The sequence below is a fragment of the Macrobrachium nipponense genome, chromosome 7, assembly GCF_015104395.2.
Source record: "Macrobrachium nipponense isolate FS-2020 chromosome 7, ASM1510439v2, whole genome shotgun sequence".
NCBI lineage: Eukaryota > Metazoa > Arthropoda > Malacostraca > Decapoda > Palaemonidae > Macrobrachium > Macrobrachium nipponense.
Genome location: NC_061109.1, coordinates 105,504,130 through 105,524,881, shown reverse-complemented (window position 1 = coordinate 105,524,881; position 20,752 = coordinate 105,504,130). Strand labels below are relative to the sequence as shown.

General features: G+C 35.4%; 1 protein-coding gene across 2 annotated transcripts in view; it reads left to right on the top strand.

The window, feature by feature from the left end:
- LOC135217138 (cGMP-dependent protein kinase, isozyme 2 forms cD4/T1/T3A/T3B-like) overlaps nucleotides 1-20,752 on the top strand; it is a 679,403-nt gene that overhangs the window by 336,799 nt on the left and 321,852 nt on the right. Inside the window, exons 1-2 of one of the 2 annotated variants that reach the window (XM_064252848.1) lie at nucleotides 652-763; nucleotides 15,291-16,183. The exons of the other annotated variant lie outside the window; for it this stretch is intronic. Coding sequence (XP_064108918.1) covers nucleotides 15,636-16,183 — 548 coding nt within the window. The 5' untranslated portion in view covers nucleotides 652-763; nucleotides 15,291-15,635. Of the gene's footprint in view, nucleotides 1-651; nucleotides 764-15,290; nucleotides 16,184-20,752 lie in introns of those variants that run through there. 2 annotated transcript variants of the gene reach the window in all.

Genomic DNA, 20,752 nt, shown 5'->3' with positions numbered 1-20,752 from the left:
CGTTTTTATCCATCTTAAACTCAAAGTTGGTGACTGGAAGGCGCTTTGTATCGTAGGATGTTTGTATGGCCGCTTGCGCCCCTAACCGTTTGTATGTGTCCCTTTGTACATATATACGGATGTGCATATTGACGGTATGCCAGTGAGGCGCGGTTCAGGTGAAGGCGGCCATTGTTTACACCTAACCCCGTGCTCTAAGGTTTATTCCTCTGCTCGGCTCAGACGAATGTAAACAAACGGCTTCTCTTCCTCTTCCTTACTTCATCTTGCGATCATTTCTTTTCTAAACACCGATATAACAGTTCGTTAACTTTCTCTCTCTCTCTCTCTCTCTCTCTCTCTCTCTCTCTCTCTCTCTCTCTCTCTCTCCACGTGCGTGCGCACATAAACACTCATTTATGCCTACCTATCTATCTATCTATCTATATCTATATATATATATATATATATATATATTATATATATATATATATATATATATATATATATATAATATAATATAATATAAATATATATATATATATATATTATATATATATATAACGTTGATTAGCGTCAGAACGCAGATGATTCCAGTTACGAAATCGCTCCATCCATCCATCTATCTGTGTGCGCGAGCAGTGCGTGGCGGCATGGCAATGGCATCCAAGGGGAAGGTAGTGTGAGGGCAGGTTCGGGAGTGAGTGTATCCATCTCTCACTCTCAGTAGCGTGTGGTAAACCACAGTGAAAACATTCGGGCAGTGCCGCTGTCCGCCTCATTGGTAACGATTTGATATGACGCATCTTTTTTTATGGTTGACGAACACCTGTGATTGCTTCAGAGCGGGAATAGTTTTCGATATATGAAATATGACAGAGAAGAATAGTGCAAAAGTGAAGTAGATGACGAGTGGAAATTCCTGAAAAATCTTGCAAGTGCAAAGTTTTCATTTTTTAGTGAGAAATTTTCCTTCCTAATTATGTGCTGTATATTTTCTTTTTCACCGTTATGTCTTAAGTTTTTTCCTGGCGTATGGAAAAGTGAAAATATTAATGAGAACGTATTTCATAAGCGTGTTGATTCATAGGTATACTGAACCGACGTCATTTGAGGGCATGTTGGATGGTGAAAGTTGGGATTGGTGCCTCTTATGCCTGTAAAAGAAACACTATTTGGTTAAAATAACAATGGGTACTTCACTCGCATTTCTTTATTTGGATACCGTAAGGAATGTTAGCAAACCTTTAACTCAGGTATTCTGTGCATTCATCCAAGTTCCTGTCGTCTGTCGTCTATGATTATACTAGAGGAGTAAATTTACATATAATGCCAAACAGTTTTCCTAGTTTGTAGCAGATCTCGTTAATGTATAATTAATGTGACTAATGCAGTAAGTAAGTTTTTGTCAATTCAGTGGATTGTTGTTCTCCACTTATCCTTACGTGGTTGTAAATACTCGTTAACATACAATATCTTTCCCGCTCTCTCCAACTGCGTATTCCCATTCTATTAACAATGATTCAGAGTAAAGCAATTATCTGTGACATGGGAATAAAACAAACCTAGATTAGGTCAAGCTTTTGCAATTGTAGCTACGATTGTTATCACTCAAATCGGAATTTAAAGCTACGAATTTATGTGAGGCATAGGTAAATAACAAGAGATGGAGGAGAAAGGAACCTTCTACTGTCACTCCACTGGACACATGTTAGATTTTATGAAGCATAGTTTATTGTAAGCCTCTTGTATGTGTGTGTGTGTGTGTGTGTGTATATATATATATCTATATATATGTGTGTGTGTGTGTGTGCCGCGTGTGTATATATATAATATATATATATATATATATATATATATATATATATATTATATTATATATATATATATATAAAGTAAGTGATGTTTGCATCTTTGCAGGGACTATTAAAATAGTTTCAAGCAACATGAGCAATATCTTTATATAACATGGACGTATTATATTTCAAGGAGAAGCTTCAAGTAAGATAGCACCTCCTTGAGCCGCGGTCCTTGACTTCCCTGGCAGGTACAAGGAGTCGGGCTGGCGTAGGCGAAGGATGAGTTTGAACTTGAGGTTCGAAATATGGTGCATTTCTTTGTGCTCTTAGTAATCATGTTTCGGTCAGGATGCAAAATGCTCCTGGTGATTTTACTCCATGTTTGTTATTATTTCCGTTTGAGTAGTGTTACTGAAAACTCTCTCTCTCTCTCTCTCTCTCTCTCTCTCTCTCTCTCTCTCTCTCTCTCTCTCTCTCTCTCTCTCTCTCTCTTGAAATCGTCTGAAATGAATTTCTCTTTGAAATAGGCTACTTTTGAGAGTGTGTAACGGTTGCTGCACCTTCCAGGGCTGATAATAAAAAGAAAAAGCGGTTATTCGAAGACAGCTTTCGTTTACTATTAGCTACTTAATTTTACTGGAAGTTCAGGGCATCTTTGTTCCCTCCTCTGTGCAAGATTGATGCCATCGTCCCACGTTACGGAGATTGGACTTTAAGGACGCCTAGGGGCCCCATAGAATAGGGTTAGTGATGCACTTAGAGAAATAGAGAAATATAAGGTAATAAGAGGTTTTTATTCGAGGGTCACTGTGCGGCTATTTCGCGGTGAGGGACAAGGTAAACTTATTGTTGAACAGATAACCGTTTCGAAAGGCCTAATTGCTCTTGCTATCTATTCGATGGGTTGTTGAGAATGATAATAATAAATAATAATAATAATAATAATAATAATAATAATAATAATAATAATGAGAATTAAAAGCACAGTAGTCTTAAAAATTTTTTTTAACACTACACAAATAATAATAATAATAATAAATATAATAATAATAAATAATAATAATAATAATAATAATAATAATAATAATAATTAATAATGGAGAAACAAATCCACAGTTATGTAAATGTACATATATTTAAGTTTAAAACAGAAAAGATAGCTTTCGGGAATCTGTACGGTTCCCCTTATCTTTTCTGTTTTAAACTGAAATATATGTATATTTACATAACTGTGGATTTGTTTCTCCATTTGAAGACTCGTGCTACTATGAGGAATTTTTAATAATAATAATAATGATATGTTCTGCTAATAAATGCAGCTAACGCAGCAATCTCCTTCAATAGAACTTGCCTTAAAGAGGGTCTTCTACCTAAATAATAATATTAATAATAATAGTAATAGTAATATCGTATCTAGATTGATAAGTTTGTATTTTCATGGAAAATCGTTATTCCTTTACTTATTTCAAGCATCATGACGTTATCAGTAGTAACTGCTGTTACTGGAAGAGTCTGTAGGAAAGGCAAGGAATGCTTAATTTAGCCTTTGGTCGAAAGTAGTGCAGTAGGTGCTTGCGCTCTGCGACAGATACACGCCCATTGTAACAAGCAAGATTTGGTCCTGAATGAGTAATGAGATTATCAAACAGGGATTGTCTGTCATTGGCTGAGTATCGGAAATGTTCTGGTGTGTTGTGGACCATGTGGGCGTTCTACGGCTCAATTTTTTGTATAAGATCATTTTTGTGCATCTTTTGAATAATAGTCTACTTTTAGTATCATTTAGCCTGTGGTTTTTAGTAGTTGTAATAGTAGTAGCTGTACATTAAAACTAAACGCGTAATTTTTTAACTTTAACCTGGTTTTAGGCTCCGGCAAATGTTTTATTAAGGCCTTTGGAGCTAAATCCAGAGTGCATTAGAATTTAATAAACAGTTATATTTACTTTTCGAGCTTTCATTGCCAAGTTTTAACTCCTTTCACTTAGTTTAATTTTTTTAAAATATTAATACGGAAGCCTTTGGAACTCTTGTAAATTTTCTGCTTTCATACATACATTTACTAGCACAGTATTTCTTGTCTTTCAACAATCGATTTTTATTTTTAACCAAAAACGAACTAATTATTAAAAAGGTGACCAGGTGAAATATTCTCAATAACCTATTTGATCATTTTTGAGCATGGTTCTTGACCAAATCTTTCCATTCATATCATGATTCACCACACAAAATGTAGGCATTTGTAAATATAGGTTTTCTGTAAATACTACAGCTCGTTTTAAGCTCAAAAGTTAAAAGTCTCAAACAAAAGTAGTAGTTAGTTGTTGATGGTGTATTATGCCAGATTCACACGTGCTTGCGAGCTCGCTTGAAACACGCCACCCTGTGATTGCATCATCTTGGTGATCATAGTCTCTCTAATAATTATTATAGAAGTTCTGGTTCCGAAGCGAATGTCGCCATTCAGTAATACTACAGCAATGTTCAAAGGCAAACGCTTAGACTGTGTCTTAGATTAGGAATATACAAGCATATCTGCCAGGATTTGAAAGTTGTCGTGAGAATTCTCTCTCTCTCTCTCTCTCTCTCTCTCTCTCTCTCTCTCTCTCTCTCTCTCTCTCTCTCTGAGTAGGTTATTTCTGTTTGGAGGGCTTTCAAAGAGGTAGCTGTGCAGGCCTCTGAGGAGAATAATGGTATCTCATGAAAACTGACATTATGCGCTTAAGAATAGGATGTGTAGAATATGTCTTCGGAAAGAGGTGCCATTTATAGTTCCTCCAAGTTTTGTTTTAGTTCTTATTTGCATTTTTATATGGTGTCATTTTTATTATGCTTATTGTGGCATCACTTTGAAATTTAATGGGCTGTCCTGCCATTTTAGTTAAATTTCTTCGGTCTTATTTATATGATATAACTTTAATCATAATTATATTGATATCGCTGAATACTTCAGTTTCTGTGTCGGCAAAATTCGTGTGCTTCGGGTTTTCTGTTTCCGTTTCGTATGAAAATACATTTCCCTTTGATACAATGACTTGAACTGTATTTATCCGTTCAAAACAATTTATATTTTCTGATTAAGTATAAAAAATAACTGGTAACATTTCAAGGCAGCTGGAGCACAAGGTATGGTAGCCTCTATAGTTTGCCTTTGGGGATATGGCTGACTGATGTTTAGTAGTTTAATTCACAAACTCTCGCCGAGACATCATAGACACACGTATGAAGTTCTAAGAAAGGAAACCAGATCTGTCTAGTTCTGAGATAGGTTTTATAATAGCTAGATAGGGGAGCGCTTCCATTCAGCATATATATATATATATATATATATATATATATTATATATATATATATATATAATGCATACTTACATATATATATATATATATATATATATATATATATATATTATATATATATATATAGAGAGAGAGAGAGAGAGAGAGAGAGAGAGAGAGAGAGACATGTATATATGTGTATGTGCTTGTGTCGTGTTTAAAGGTCATATGCTTATACCTTTGCTTTGTATGATAAGTTAGTTTATGCACCTATCTGTCTGTCTATCTATCTATCTATATGCGTCTCTATCTATTGGTCGTTCTATGTGTGTATGTGTACTTTGAGATTTTAGTTTTCTGAGTAACGATCGTTATGGAAGATTTAGATTTTGATCTATGAAATCTGTCACAATCTGTCGAGGGCGGTTCTGGTAATCTTTGTGTTATTGATTTTGGTCACTATTGTTATTGGCAGTTCTAGATTATTTAGATATTATATGTATATGTATGTATTGCCCTTTATATATCCATCTGACACACAGGTGTTGTATTAACATAGAAGGATCATTTTTGTTATATCCATTAAAAGAGGTGCTTCATAGTGCAATGTGCATCACTTATCAAATCTAATAAAAGAGGAGATGGTTCATTTTTATGGTGATATAGTAAGTCCACTTTATTAAATGCCAAACGGTCAGTGTACAGCTGTGTGGTTCAGTGGACTCCAGAGATCATGGTAATTGATAGGTCTTGTGATATTTTCATTGTAAGGGTCGAATTTACTATTACTCATTGGTCATTGGAGAATAATGTTGACCAATGCAGATTTCAAAGGCAAAGAAAAATAAAAGTCTTAGAGTCCACTAGTCCTTTTGAAATATGAAGGTAGCTGGAAACTGTTGAGTAGCATGATTTTTGCTTAGTATTTGGATTTCAACCTAAATAAATAAATAGGTTGCTCATTCAGAAATATTTGCCTTGGGCCTCTGTGAGTGAAAGATGCTTTCGTTTATTGCGTGAGCAGAGGAATGGTATATTTTTGTATTGTGAACTTATCACAATGATGACTAGACGTTTTGATCACATCCTCTTTGTTATTTGTTAAATGTGCTGTATCACTGAATACGTTGGAAATGGTCTTTTTTGTTGCTGCGTCTTTTTATTCGTATTTCTCTATCTTATTTTTTCCCTCAAATTCTCAACAGTCCTACAGCACTCTAGACTGATATAGAGTAATATTGTGGGTAGTATTGTAATTTTTTTTAGATATATTTAGTTATGTACGGTATTTGTATATATCTTCATAGACTGACGTTTGTGAGTGTATATATTAGTGCACATTAACATTAACCTAAGAAATCTCTCTCTCTCTCTCTCTCTCTCTCTCTCTCTCTCTCTCTCTCTCTCTCTCTCTCTCTCTCTCTCTCGTTTCATGATAGGCTGAATTTATCATTGAACGAATAAATATTAAACTCACTCACAAATCCTTTATGTGATCTAACTTTTATTGCCCTAGGATGATGTACCTAAAGAAATAACCCGGTTATTTTGGGTTATTTTCCTTTTTATCAGTTCAAGTCCCAATCCATCTTAAGTGTTTTGACGTGCGAATGATTTGACTCAAGTCAGGTATTTGTCCTTAAAATATTCTTTTGTAATCTTATTGAAATTTATCGTCCGATTATACTGCGACCACATGGGTCCAGTCCTGACTCATTCGACTGCAGATTGTCTTGAACAAAAGCTGTAAAAATCGTTGTTGATAAGTTTGATTATTTGTATCTTTTCTTATCACTTGACAGTAATGCTTTTCCTCAGTTGTATGTGGTACTTTACTCTTACATTTAGAATTGATGTTTTGAGTGTCGCCTGTAGAATTTGTGTATTTATATATCAAGATGTGGATTAACAATTTTTCCCTTAAATAGCGAATGTTTATGAGAAGAAATAATGTACAGTTTTTCAGTATTAGGAAGATGAGCATTTGATAGCAAAGTTTACCCACGGCTGTTAGAGATGGTAATGTTCACGACCTCCTCTACTTCTAGATGAATGTACATTTTTGTTAGTTTCGAATATTTAATTAATGCTCTCCAGATTCACGAGTCTCTCTCTCTCTCTCTCTCTCTCTCTCTTCTCTCTCTCTCTCTCTCTCTCTCCAGGAAAAGGGATGAATGATCTTTCAACTCGCACTCCGTAATTCGAGTTATTTATTTCCACTTTCATTATTCGGCTGACATGAAGAGTCCTTCCAACTGTGCAAGGCTCTGGCGTTCGAGTCCTCGCAGACAACAATGCCACTTCGTTAGAGCAGGATCTCTCTGTCTCAGAGGCAGTCTCGTAGACGGCCTTTTAGACCGCCCTCATCATCCAGCGGTCACGTATATGTGCTGTCAGGAAAATCTCTTTATTGAAGGTGTCATGGTGGTCAGCAACTTTACAGTTTTGGAGAGCAGTACTTGTCTCACTAGGGAGTGTCCCTTTTTCTTACTTACTGGTTTTATTTTTGTATATTTTTGGCTTGTTCGTGAAAAGTAGGGACCAGGATTAATGCCAGTAGTTTTGCCTCTAATTTATCCTTTGCTCTTGCTACTCTGAACTTCTTTGATAACCTTAATGTTAATCCTGTAAGCACAACGGTATGTATAGTAAGTTTCGCTTGAGAATTTTAATAAAAAAACTTATTTTTTTTATTCATTCCCCATGACGGTCTTACCATTGGCAGGATTGGAAGTAACATCAACATTCATTACAAGGTTGACAGGTTTCTCGGGTATTATGAGTGAATTCTGTATTCGACATGGTAAGGATTGCGTCGTAATTTATGTGTTAGCTTGCTGGTTCGCCCATACCCTTAAATTTGAAGGCGATTGAACCTATTTTGAGCAGAGTGTTTTGGACTGGTCATCCAGGTGGAGGCTTTGTTAGTAAATATTTTGTTCGCAGTCCATTCTTTCGCCTTCAAAAAATAAATGAAAGGGGAGGGTTTATTTTTCAAGCATCAAGAATTTCTTGAGGTTTTTGGGTATGGACGACACGAGTTTCTGTGGACATGATGATATATTTTGATATGCCTAAATCATCGTTGAATTATTTCAGGTTATGTAACAAATAGTTGATAACAGTTCATTTGGGGAAATTCAACACTTTTGCATCTTGGGGTGGGTGTTGTGTTGTTATTCGCTTCATTCCCTTCTCGGAACTCAAATGAATCAGTTAATCGTTCATGAAACGTTTAGAAATTTTGTTGAGATGCTTAGATCATTGCAGTTTTTCTCGTATGTCTCCTGTTTGGTGCTCAGAATTATCGCAAAAAATTTAATTAATAAATGTACAATTTATTGTACATTTATTAATTAATTAAAACCAACGATGGAAAGAGAAACGATGGTTGTCTGCAAGACCTTTCGACTTCGTGTCCTTTACTTGCAGAACTGCGTCGTTTCTTTTTCCTTCTTGGATTTTTTCTTTATTTATATATTCTTCACACTCCATATTTTCGTGATTCAGTTACACACACACACTCTCATATATATACTATGTGTATGTATGTGTGTGTGTGTGTGTGTATATCTATATATATATATATATATATATATATATATATATATATATATATATATATTATGTGTGTATGCATAAGTGAATCACGAAATAGCAGTTAGATGCCTTTAGATTATTACGCTTTCTTTTCAATATGTACATACACATTTATATATGTGTGTGTATATATATATATATGTGATGTGTGTGTGTGTCTGTGTGTATGTGTATGTGTGAGTGTGTGTGGTGTGTGTGTAACATAGTATTGACAAGAAATCGTAATAATCTAAAAGCATCTAATTGCAATTCACAAATAATTAATTAGATCCTTTCCGATGAATAAGTAACGTTGTCTGTTCTCCTTGCTTAACACTAATATACAGACAAGTATTTGCATTAAGAGTGGAATAAAGAATGAGAAATGCACCTTCTTGATATCTGGATAGTAGAGTGACGACTTGCAATTCTTGGAAGCCCCCTTGTCACAGCAATCACTAAACAATGACCGCAAGTGAACGAGGACATTAAAATAAGGGTTTCTACTTTTATTTTTATTACTTGACTAAGTCATTTCAAGTTCAGAAAGCCCGGGATGATTTTACCATAGTCTTTTTACGTTGCATCATCGTTCAAAAATTACTTCATTAAATGAAGGTCTGACATGTTTGTAAGCCTTCAGGAGCATGGTAATCCCATTATACTGCTTCATCAAAGGATGACCATCCTCCTGAAGGCTTACAAACATGTCAGACCTTTTTATTTTTAATTCTGAAACAGTGGCAAACGTGGCAAATGTATCCTGATCAGGGGAGCATAATCCCTCGAGAAAGGCTTCAGCCGACATAGTATCCGACACCACAGCACTCGGACACGAGCAGTAAGTCGTCGGGCAGAGACAGAACAGGATAAGCCAGATAGTGCCTCCCTGTTTCATCCCCTTGCCGGAGTGATCTGATAATGCACCACGAAAACGGACCCTTATAACTTGCTCAATAAAAGCGTTAAAGGAGAAGCTCTTCGATAATGGAGCTAAATTAATGTCTAGTAGTATTTTTAGTAACGTCGTATGCGTGCTTATACCTAATAAGAATGCGTATTTATGTGCTTACAAAATAGAGCGTTGTCTCATGATGATTCACGCGAAGTATAAAGAACTGTTGATTACTGAACTGCAAATTGGTACCAGTTTTCGTGAGATGACTTTCTCTCTCTCTCTCTCTCTCTCTCTCTCTCTCTCTCTCTCTCTCTCTGTCGTCAGGTTATTGAGTTTGGCAGTGTGCTCAAATTTCCTAGGCTTCATTCGCAAGCATTCTAAATTTTACCTGTATGAGCTACAACATTTGTTATACAGTCGTGTTCAAGACTAGTTTTATTTCTCTACTTCTGGCTCAAAGAAAGAGGGTTACTCAGAGATCATTGCTTTTATCAGTTTTCCTCTACATCGCCGCGATGGGAAGTTAAACACTCAAAGAAATACATGGAAAATTAATATAGCCTAGATTTCCGTTTTTGCTAGAAATGTCTTTTAATTTCACTTCGAATTGGTGATTGATGTTTAGAAATAATCCTTTAAATCGTCTTCGAAATGACGATTGATGTGAAATTATCTTTTAATTCGTCTTCGAAGTGTTGTTTGAGGTTTAGAAATAATCTTTTAATTCCTCTTCGGAATGGTGATTTATGTTAACGTTGTTTTCGAGTTCCATTCTTATTATATTTTTATGCTGTTATTTGCATTGTTGAGTACGTTAGTTCATTGCAGGCTGTGATGATACTGTCATGAGAGAATTTTTTTTTATATTTACCTTTTTTGTGGTCATCAAAGAATATTATAGAACAAGTAATAATAACAAAATATGTCTGCATTTCAAATTAAACATAATGACTTCGGTCAGGAACGAAAGTACAGTATGTTACTGTCTGTTTTTGATAGTTGAATAGTAAAGGTTGATATGTGTCGCTGTCAAATTGTATAAAATTTACTCTTGATCATTGTGTAGTTCAAACAAAAGTAGACAATCCGTTTATTTTTTCATAACCCTTTCGATAAGCAAATGGAGAGGCTAAAAAGTCAGGGTTAGAAAGTCATTCAGAATGGCATTAGTTAATGGTTGTAGGTTATTATTATTATTATTATTATTATTATTATTATTATTATTATTATTATTATTATTATTGATGTTTTTGTTGATGTTTTTGTTGTTAGTTTACCAGTAATTAGCATGTATTTGTCAATCGTTATTTGTGACGACGGGCTTGATGAATGTGTAAGTATAGTAAGATTTGTTGCTAATTCCTTGTGTTATGTATGTTACATCCACATTCGAAACTATCGGGTGGTAGGACTGCGACTGCCTTTGTCGTCTGCATGAGAGTGTTTGGAATTGCGTGCCAGTCGGTGACGAACCTCCTGTTAGTCATTGTGTTCGTGCCTGAATAACACAGGTCATGCGTGACTGAATGTGCTTTTGAGGGCTGTGGAAAGAGGGTGGGGTGCGATGTCATCGATACCTGTCATTGTTGTTGAGTTCTCTGAGTAGTTTGTTCGTTGCACGTTCTTCCGTATGTTCATTATAATTCATTAGAAAGCAAGCAAGCAAGTAACACAACTAGCATGATACGGATTATATACTTATATACAGAAGATAATGTGTTTGTTTGTGCGGAGGTCGAAGAGATATCCTCGACGACTTGAAATATAAGAATAGACAGTAAGAAGAAAAATATCATAACACGCAATAATGAAAAAGAAAACATGGAGCATTAAGTTTTGTTTTTCTTTTCTTTTTCTAATAAGTCTCTCTGAAATACTAGTTCAGATAATTGCCTTCTATCTTGCAATATGTGTATATATGTGTGTATACGCATTAAGCTACAAATGTCCTTCAATATCTAATTCGCTCTATCTCGGAATTAATACATGTTCATACATGTTAACCGCGGGGGAATTTTTTAGTTGATCCTAATTTCGTAGGCTCGTGACAGCAGTGTGGTTAGAGTGCTTCACTGTACGTCCTGATTTCTTGGTTACCAGGTTCGCGCCCACAAGCCGACGAAATTAGTGTCAACTTAAAGATTCCCCTTCGGTTAACATAAATGAATATCTATTAATTCCGAGGTAGAGCGAATTAGATGTTAAAAGACATTAGTAGCTTAATACGTATCATGAATCACGGGGATGTGATAAGACTCATATGAATCACCCGGTTGATCGTGATAATAAGCTCATATGTGTGTGTGTGATGATATATATATATATATATATATATATATATATATATATATATATATATATATTATATGTATATATATATATACACATCATATATATATATATATATAGTATATATGTATATATACACAAACATATATATATATATGAATAACTTGATCACGAAGTATATAAAACGTGATGCTATGTATAAATAAAGGTTTTTTTGCCACGAAGAAAAAAATGAAAAGCGAGATAGCCAAGTACTTTCGGTCCTGTTCGGACCCTTTACTGAGGCAAAGGGTCCGAACAGGACCGAAAGTACTTGGCTATCTCGCTTTTTCATTTTTTCCTTCGTGGCAAAAAACCTTTATATATATATATATATATATATATATATATATTTATATTATATATATATTTATATATATATATATATATATATATATATATGTAAAATATTATATATATATATATATATATATATAATATATATATATATATATAGTAATTAATTGATAGCTATATACATGCATTCATACATTATTTGTGTTCTGTTATGTAGGAGGAGGTTGGTATTCTGAAATTAGGTATTAGTACGTATGTGAAAGTAACCCTCAATTTTTGCTCTCTCTCTCTCTCTCTCTCTCTCTCTCTCTCTCTCTCTCTCTCTCTCTCTCTCTCTCTCTCTCTCTCTCTCTCTCTCTTATTGTTAAACTTACCTGAACTCCTATTCGTATATCTAATCTAAACTATAGTCCTCTTGTGGAGTATGTACTTAATGTAAATCCCTTTATGCCTCATCCATAAGTGGTCTTATATTTTTGGAAGCTCTTCTCTCGCTGCCTTTGCGATTAGTGTGTGCTTAACTTACGCTTAATTCAAGAACTTTTAGTCCTTTTCCTGACCACAGAGACTTTGTTTTCCTATCGTCTTCAGAGCTGATCCCATGTTTCTGTCTCACCAATTAGCACCTTTTTTTGATAAACCTTTCTTACCATTTACTGTCTAGCCCTCTCATTGTGTACCAGAATCCATATCCGAATTATTATTATTATTATTTTTTTTTTTTGCTCTATCACAGTCCTCCAATTCGACTGGGTGGTATTTATAGTTCTTATTATTATTATTATTATTATTATTATTATTATTATTATTATTATTATTATTATTATTAGTATAACTGCTACCTTGGTTGCAGAGGTAGAATGATACAGGCCAAAAGTCCCCATAGCGAAAGCAGCACAGGACGGAAAATAGAAATTATATGTAAAAACTGAACTACAAAAGAAACATTAAAGAAAAAATGATATAAGAAAGATGTTCTAAATGTAAAACAAAATTAGAATTGTGAAAAATTTTACAAAGCATGCACAATAAGTTAACTGAACCTTAGTGCCAAAAAATTAATACTAAGATCTGGATTTTAAGAATTCATAGCATTCAATTTTTTTCCAGCAATTTAAAATGCGAATGTGCTGCTGAAGAGCAAACGGGAAAACAATGTTAAAAACGGGACGGAACTCAGGATAGGGAGGTTTACAAAATTCTGAGATTCTCAGTATGTCAGTTTTCCCGCTATTGAAAAGCCGAATTTACTGACTAAGATGTTTAGTCAGTTATATACTATAGTTTTAAAGGTAGAGAAAGATGTGAATAAAGGATACAATGTCCTTGACTTAACAACAGCAGAAAAACGGTAACCAGAATCCATTCTTGGGGAGGTACAAATAGTTAGAGGTCGAGAAATACTATTAATAGAAAGATGTGCGTAGGGGATCCAATGTCCTTGACTTACCAACAGTAGAAAAACAGTAACCAGAATCCATGCTTGGAGAGGTACACAACTGTCGGCTTGCCAGAGCCGAGCGGACCTCACAGCATGGAAGGACACTGGTTTTTGAAATAAAGGTCAAAGATGAAGATAAAGAAAGAAGTGAGAGTTAGACAACCTTTCGATAAGCAACCAATCATCCTCGGCCCAGTTCACCAATAAAAAAGGCAAAGGGAAGAGAAACATGTGCTTGACTGCGCTGAATGAAAGGTAGTACGTATAAAATGCACGTTCTTGGTTATTTTGGACGGCGACAGTGCTAGTTGTGTATATAGTATATATAATATAAATATATTATATATGATGTGGGTGCCTGTGTGTATGTATACACTTATTTATATATTATATCTATATATATAGACAGAGACGAACAAAATACATCAAATTAGAATATCGAGTTTTTACTTCCACTAATTCGACTTTATACTGGAGGTGACGAGTTTACTTTTTTCTTTAGTTGTTGAATAGTTGCTGATGTTGAGGATGTCGTCTGTTTTGGAGAGCTATTTTTGGAGCGGATGTTCAGGTATCTGGGAGATAAATAATAAGTCCAGCGCTCAGCATACTTATTTAGGTAATACACACAGCTATCAAAAATTGGGCCGTGATTTTATGCATTCGGTCTAGATATAAATTGTATTTTTGCTTATTTCACTTTGATTTGTTGTCTTGTAGCCTGGGTTTCGGTTGATGTGTTTTGAGGCTAATAATGGATTTTTTCCCCGACTGCAGACTCTTGGAACTCGTAAAATAGCGTGGTTCAGTACTTTTACATAGTGAGACTTTCTAGTGTTTTAATTCTTGGAAAATAAAGACGAACGTGGGCATTGCTTTAGGCCCCTTTGAATAAAGTGTTTTCAATCTTTTGATATTTGAATTTTCATTCCAATTATCTTTACATCGGACTTCAGTTCGAATTATGATTATTGTTCTCAAAAAGATTATACCGATGATCGAGGGATGTTTTGTGTACATGACATCTCTGGATAAATAGTGTTTGGTGTTCGATTCGAGCTTTTGTTGTCTTGGGGATAGATGCCTATGGCTGTGAGAATGGCCTTTGATGACTTTGAGCATCCCCTCATTATGCCCAGTAAAGTGTGTGTTGACATAAGAGCGGTCAATGTTTTCACCTCGAGAATAGCCTGACCTTGGACTGTGAAGGAGAGAGAGAGAGAGAGAGAGAGCAGGAAAGGGAAAGAGAAGAGGTGAAGATGAAGAGCTACAGGAAGGGGGAGAAGTCATGAAGTGGGAGAAATAGGGGGGTGAGGGGGATGCAGGTGGGAAGGGAGCTCATCAGTATTCAAGGGGCAGTAACCCTCTTGCCCAGAGCTCTCAGTCCTCCTTAAAGTATTTATTTTCTTTGGAGATTCTCTAGCCTTTGTAGACTGGTGGTCATCACGTGAAGACTTTAAAAAAAGAAAAAAAAATTAGCTTCGGCTGATTAGCTGTGATCTTGTAAGTTGAAGAGCCACTGGAAATCCAGAGCCTCCCATAAAGCTCTATTAAAATGTGACCGCCTACTTCCATGTGATAGTTACCTTAGGCAAATTCATGTGTGCTAAATATCTCTTTTAGTTTATTATGTTTATGCGAAATAATTGGCTCAGAAATTTTCACGCCATTTTTTTTTCTTTTGTGTAACAGTTGAAAGGATTTTGAAGTTGACATCTTTTCACAAGTTTAAACTAGCGAGCATTATTTCTACGGCTTTCCAGCAATTTTGTTGAAAATGTATAATACGTTCGAGTGAAATATGGTGACTAATAGTGGAATGTGTATAGTGATTTTCGTTAAAGGAACTTCGTTGTGTGATTATTGCTGTACATCTGTAATTGCAATCGTCGAAAATAGAATAATGGGTGTTGTGTTCTGGCGATGATCAAAGTGATAATGGTGGTAGTAATGAATTATACCATAGTGAAGTGATGTGGGTTTGAGATCTCTCTGATATTATCATAATTACCGCCATGCTATGGTAATCGAGCCACCATGCAGAAGTGGTTTAAACCTCGTAGTGGTAGTGGCGATGGAGGGTCTAGTGGCAGGAGCTCTCCGGTGTCCTTCACCTCGTCCTCGGGAGGGAGTAGTAAAGGACGAGCATCCCTAAAGGAAACCCAGGCAGCTCTGACAGCCGCCCTCGAGGAGCTCAGTCTCAAGGACAGTGTCATCGAGCGCTTGCAGGTGGAGCTGGAAGAGAAGGACACCACCATCGCCACCCTCAACACGCAGTTGGATAAGCTGCGGTCGGTGCTGCCGCCGCCCACGGGACAGAGATCGCACGTCGTCAACGGCAAGCGGCTGTCTTTGCGGTCAGTCACTTTGCGCAACAACAACAACGAGCACCATAACCGCGCCAGCTTGCAGAACGAGCAGTGCTTCAACACCCCCGTCCTTCGGCACAACAGGATCGAGGGTGTCAGCGAAGGCGCTGAAGCCAGACCTAAAAGGACTGCCATTTCGGCCGAGCCCACAGACAACGACTACGACGAATACTATGATCCAGACTATAACCCTGTCGTCGTTCCGAAGTCTGAGGAGTAAGTGTTTTTCAGGGTTACATGCTCTCTCTCTCTCTCTCTCTCTCTCTCTCTCTCTCTCTCTCTCTCTCTCTCTCTCTCTCTATATATATATATATATATATATATATATATATATAATATATATTTACTCTATTTTTTTGTTATGTTTTACATCACTTTTCTTACACACGCACACACACACACACACACACACACACACACATATATATATATATATATATATATATATATATATATATATATATATATATATATTTTTTTTTTTTTCTCTCTCTCTACACTATTTTTTGTTATGTTTACATCACTTTTCTTACACTCATTCCTGTTCGCAGAACGTTAACAGATCAGCGCCAAGATTGTTTAACATCAGTCTGAAAAGCGTGTGTGTGATAATAAAAGACGTGAAAGATATTCATTGAATGTTTAGTAGAAAAAACGAACCCGTCCCTATTCCGTATAACAATTTTAGAATGCTGTATTAAGTTGTGGTCAGAAAATATTGTTAGTGTTTAGAAATGCCCCTAAATATTTAAATTATTGAACATTCCTAATCACCCGTCAGGCCTCGTCTGGTTGGGACAAGGTAAACTTTTCCCCTTAGTTTACGAAGTGAATTGGGATGCCACTTACTATTTTTTAACCTACCAAAGCATTAATTCAAGTCGGAGTGTTTCATTAATTGTATGCACGAGTAATTTGAAATTAGACTTTAAAATATTGCGAATCTCTCTCTCTCTCTCTCTCTCTCTCTCTCTCTCTCTCTCTCTCTCTCTCTCTCTCTCTCATATTTATATATAAATAAAGGTAAAAGCCACGAGATCTTTCGACACAGCGTCCTTTACGTAGCCTACCAAATTGATGAGTTTCCTTTTATTACTCGCTAAACAGTCGAGGACCAAAAGTAGGCTTTGAAAGACTCATCACAGTTTCACTTCCATTTATCATTTGGAAAATTTCTGTTACACATCTCATATTTGAAAATATACTAAATTCCACCGATTGTATGTTAAGGAAGACTACCAAAAAGGAAAAAAAAAAGTGTGGGGTTTTCTTCCGTTAAAACCGGCAGATAAGAGATGCCCATAATTGCCTGTACCTCTTTGGAATTGCAAAGTAAATATGCATAGATAAGAGTGTGAAATTCATATCTTGCTTCATGCTACACCTATTTGTGTAAAATTAGGGTACGTCAAAATACACGTCAAGCAGTAGCATGAGCATCACATCGAGGGTTATGTATAATCGCACTTGTAAAGGAAGTTATTTTGTGCTTCGCGCAATATTTTATGAAAAGTTTTAGTTTTCTGAAAAGGAGGAAGAAGGAAAAAAAAAAAGAGAAAACTACTGAGATGGCTTTGACTGTCCGTCCGCACTTTTTCTGTCCGCCCCCAGATCTTAAAACCTAGTGAGGCTTGGGGGCTACAAATTGGTATTTTGATCATCCTTCCTCCAGTCATCAGACATACCAAATTGCAGCCTTCAAGCCTCAACGGTTTTTTATTTTATTTAAGGTTAAATTTTGCCATGATCCTACCTCTGGCAACGCAGTAACGCAGGCCACAACGGCCGGCTAAGAGTTCCATGGGTCGCGACTCATACAGCCGGGGAGGCCAACACTTTTGGCCGATTTTGGTAGCTTGGGCACTGTTGCTCGTTTTTCATGACCCATGTATACTGTATAGTGTGAAGCAATGAGCACGTTTCAATGTTCGTTAAGCAGTTCGTTTATATTGAGTTCAAGAAGTTCGCTATTAAAAAAATTATAGTTAACGAGAAATTTCCTTGAAAGCTTTTCATTACAGTAGTCATCATTTTGGATTTCTTTTGGACTACGGAAGATTTCGAAGTATTCCTTCATGACATATTTTTAGTTTTCATCTTTTAGATTTTGTTTTCTATTGTTCAGTTTTAGTTTTTTAACATTTTCTTTGTTTTGGAGTGTATTATATACAAGACTCATTCATCAAAGGAAGCAATCTCCTTCAGCTGAACACCGCACGTGAGCATTCAGTGGAAGAATTCCGTCTCAAGTGTCAATAAGAGCGAGTGTTCCTAGCCGGCCTGCATTATACAGTTCCTTTTTTTTTTTTTTTTTTTTTTTTTTTTTTTTTTTTTTTTTTTTCTTCTCTCGCTATCTGTTGCATAGCAAATGTATTCGAGATCTTCGACTGGATGGGTTTAATGACGCCCAGTTTTTCTGCAACCGAATTGGTGCTGATGAGTGGGTGGGAGGGGAAAACATATTGCGGGACCAGAACGTGTTTGAGGAATGGCAAACGGTTGATTTATAATGAGAAGTTTTCATTTAAAACCTTTCGGAGGTAAAACCCGAAATACTAGCAGCTGGATTATTGGAAACATGTTCATACACAATACATGTCAGTATATATATATATATATATATATATATATATATATATATATATATATATATATATATATATATATATATTATATTCATATATACTTACATAGTATATATATACTATATGTGTGTGTGCTCGTGCTCGCGATTTATATGTAAAATTTGTTTGTCCTATATTGTACTCTTAAGATTTTTTCATCTCAAATATTAAATCACGAATGCCGTCAAAATATCGCGTTCACTATTCATAGTAATAACTTACATCCAAAGGAAATAACATGTGATACATGAGCACACCCTAATCAGGTTTCGAGCCCATACCTCTTCCGATTACAACGTGCTTGATAGTTATTTAATGCACTCAGAATTCAGAAAGATAACTGATGTTGAGTTCTATACGTAAGCCTAGTTCCTCGTTGGACGAGTGGTTTTTGCGCTCGGCCACCAATCCGGTGGTCCGAAGTTCGATTCTTGGCCCGGCCAACGCGGAATCAGAGGAATTTATTTCTGGTGGTTAGGAATTCATTTCTCGATATAATGTGGTTCGGATCCCACAATAAGCTGTAGGTCCCGTTGCTAGGTGACCAGTTGGTTCCTAGCCACGTAAAAAAATGTATTTAGCATGTAAGTATTTTCCGGAGTATAGTAAATTCGAATGAATAGGTTGTGCGTAGCTGAACATTTGAATTCATACATGTATTATATATATGTATATATATATATATATATATATTATGAGCTTGATCACCGTCCTGATTTCTGGGTTCTTAGGTTCGCGCCCGGGAGCCGACGAAATTATTATCAACTAAAAATTCCCCTTCAGTTAACATATATGACAATATATTAATTCTGAGGTAGAGTGAATTAGATATTAAAGGACATTTGTAGCTTAATGCGTATTTATATATAGTATATATATATATATATATACTATATATATATATATATATATATATATATATATATATATATATATATATATATATATATATATATATATATAGGGGGATACAATCCACAATGAAGTAAAATTCTCTTGTAGATTAAAATATATATTCTTGTACAGGATTAAAGCTTTCGACCATCAACTGATAGTCGAAAGCTTTAATCCTGTACAAGATATATATTTTAATCTACAAGAGGATTTTACTTTATTGTGGATTGTATCCCCATTTACTTAGAGGTACGACATAGTACCTGGCTTCTGCATATATATATATATATATATATATATATATATATATATATATATATATATATATATATATATATATAGGTATTATATTCTATATGTGTGTGTCTGGTTCCCGTAGCAAAGTTGCTAAAGACCTCACCTTACATCACTAGGAAGAGATCAGAAAATAATTCCTAAGGGAGGAAATTATTAGGCTTGTTAGACCTGGTTCTGGTGACCTGTTCACCTTGTGGTTACACCTTCTGAGGGCATCTCTTCAAAAGGGAAAATGCGTGTGTTGGAAAAAGATATTTATGTTTGGGTGGTCATTAAGAATTATTGTATTTTTATCGGTAGGAGACAGTTTTGATGTGAATATTAACAATCACTTTTGTGGTCCGCACCTACTGTAATATCAAATTTAACTTTTTGCTGAACGGCTGGTTTCATGGATTGAACGAGGTATTTCTCTCCCAGAGTTTTCAGCGTTTCACTCCGTTCTGCGGAAAACTAGAACAATTCTGGGTGTCTCGCTCGGCGTCTGGGATTGGAAGGGGAATGTACTAGTGTTCGGGTTTATTTATTTATTTTTCTTACTTTCTTTTGGTAGAGGATTGTCGATATGTGTGACGATAAGGATTACCATTAGTCGTAAACTGAAGAATAATAATAAAGAAAAAGTTTCCCCTCTTTTTTAGATAAAAATCTACTATAGTGAGGAAAGAACACTCATATAGAGAGCCAAATACATTCTGTACTTGAATTGTATGTTCATGTAGACGAATGTGCTACAGGAGTTACTGACTGATAACTGAGACGCTGATAATAGCAGCTTTACAGAGTCTGCGAGATTCTTATATCTCATCGTTTATTATTTAAGAAGAAAAGCAAAAATAAGTTTTAGAAACCTTTTAATGTTGTTTGATCAGGTCCACGAAAGCTTTCTGTATAGTTTTATGTATTTTAAATCGAAACTCATTTTACATATCTCTCTTAGTTAATAATAAGTATATGAGGATACTGTTAA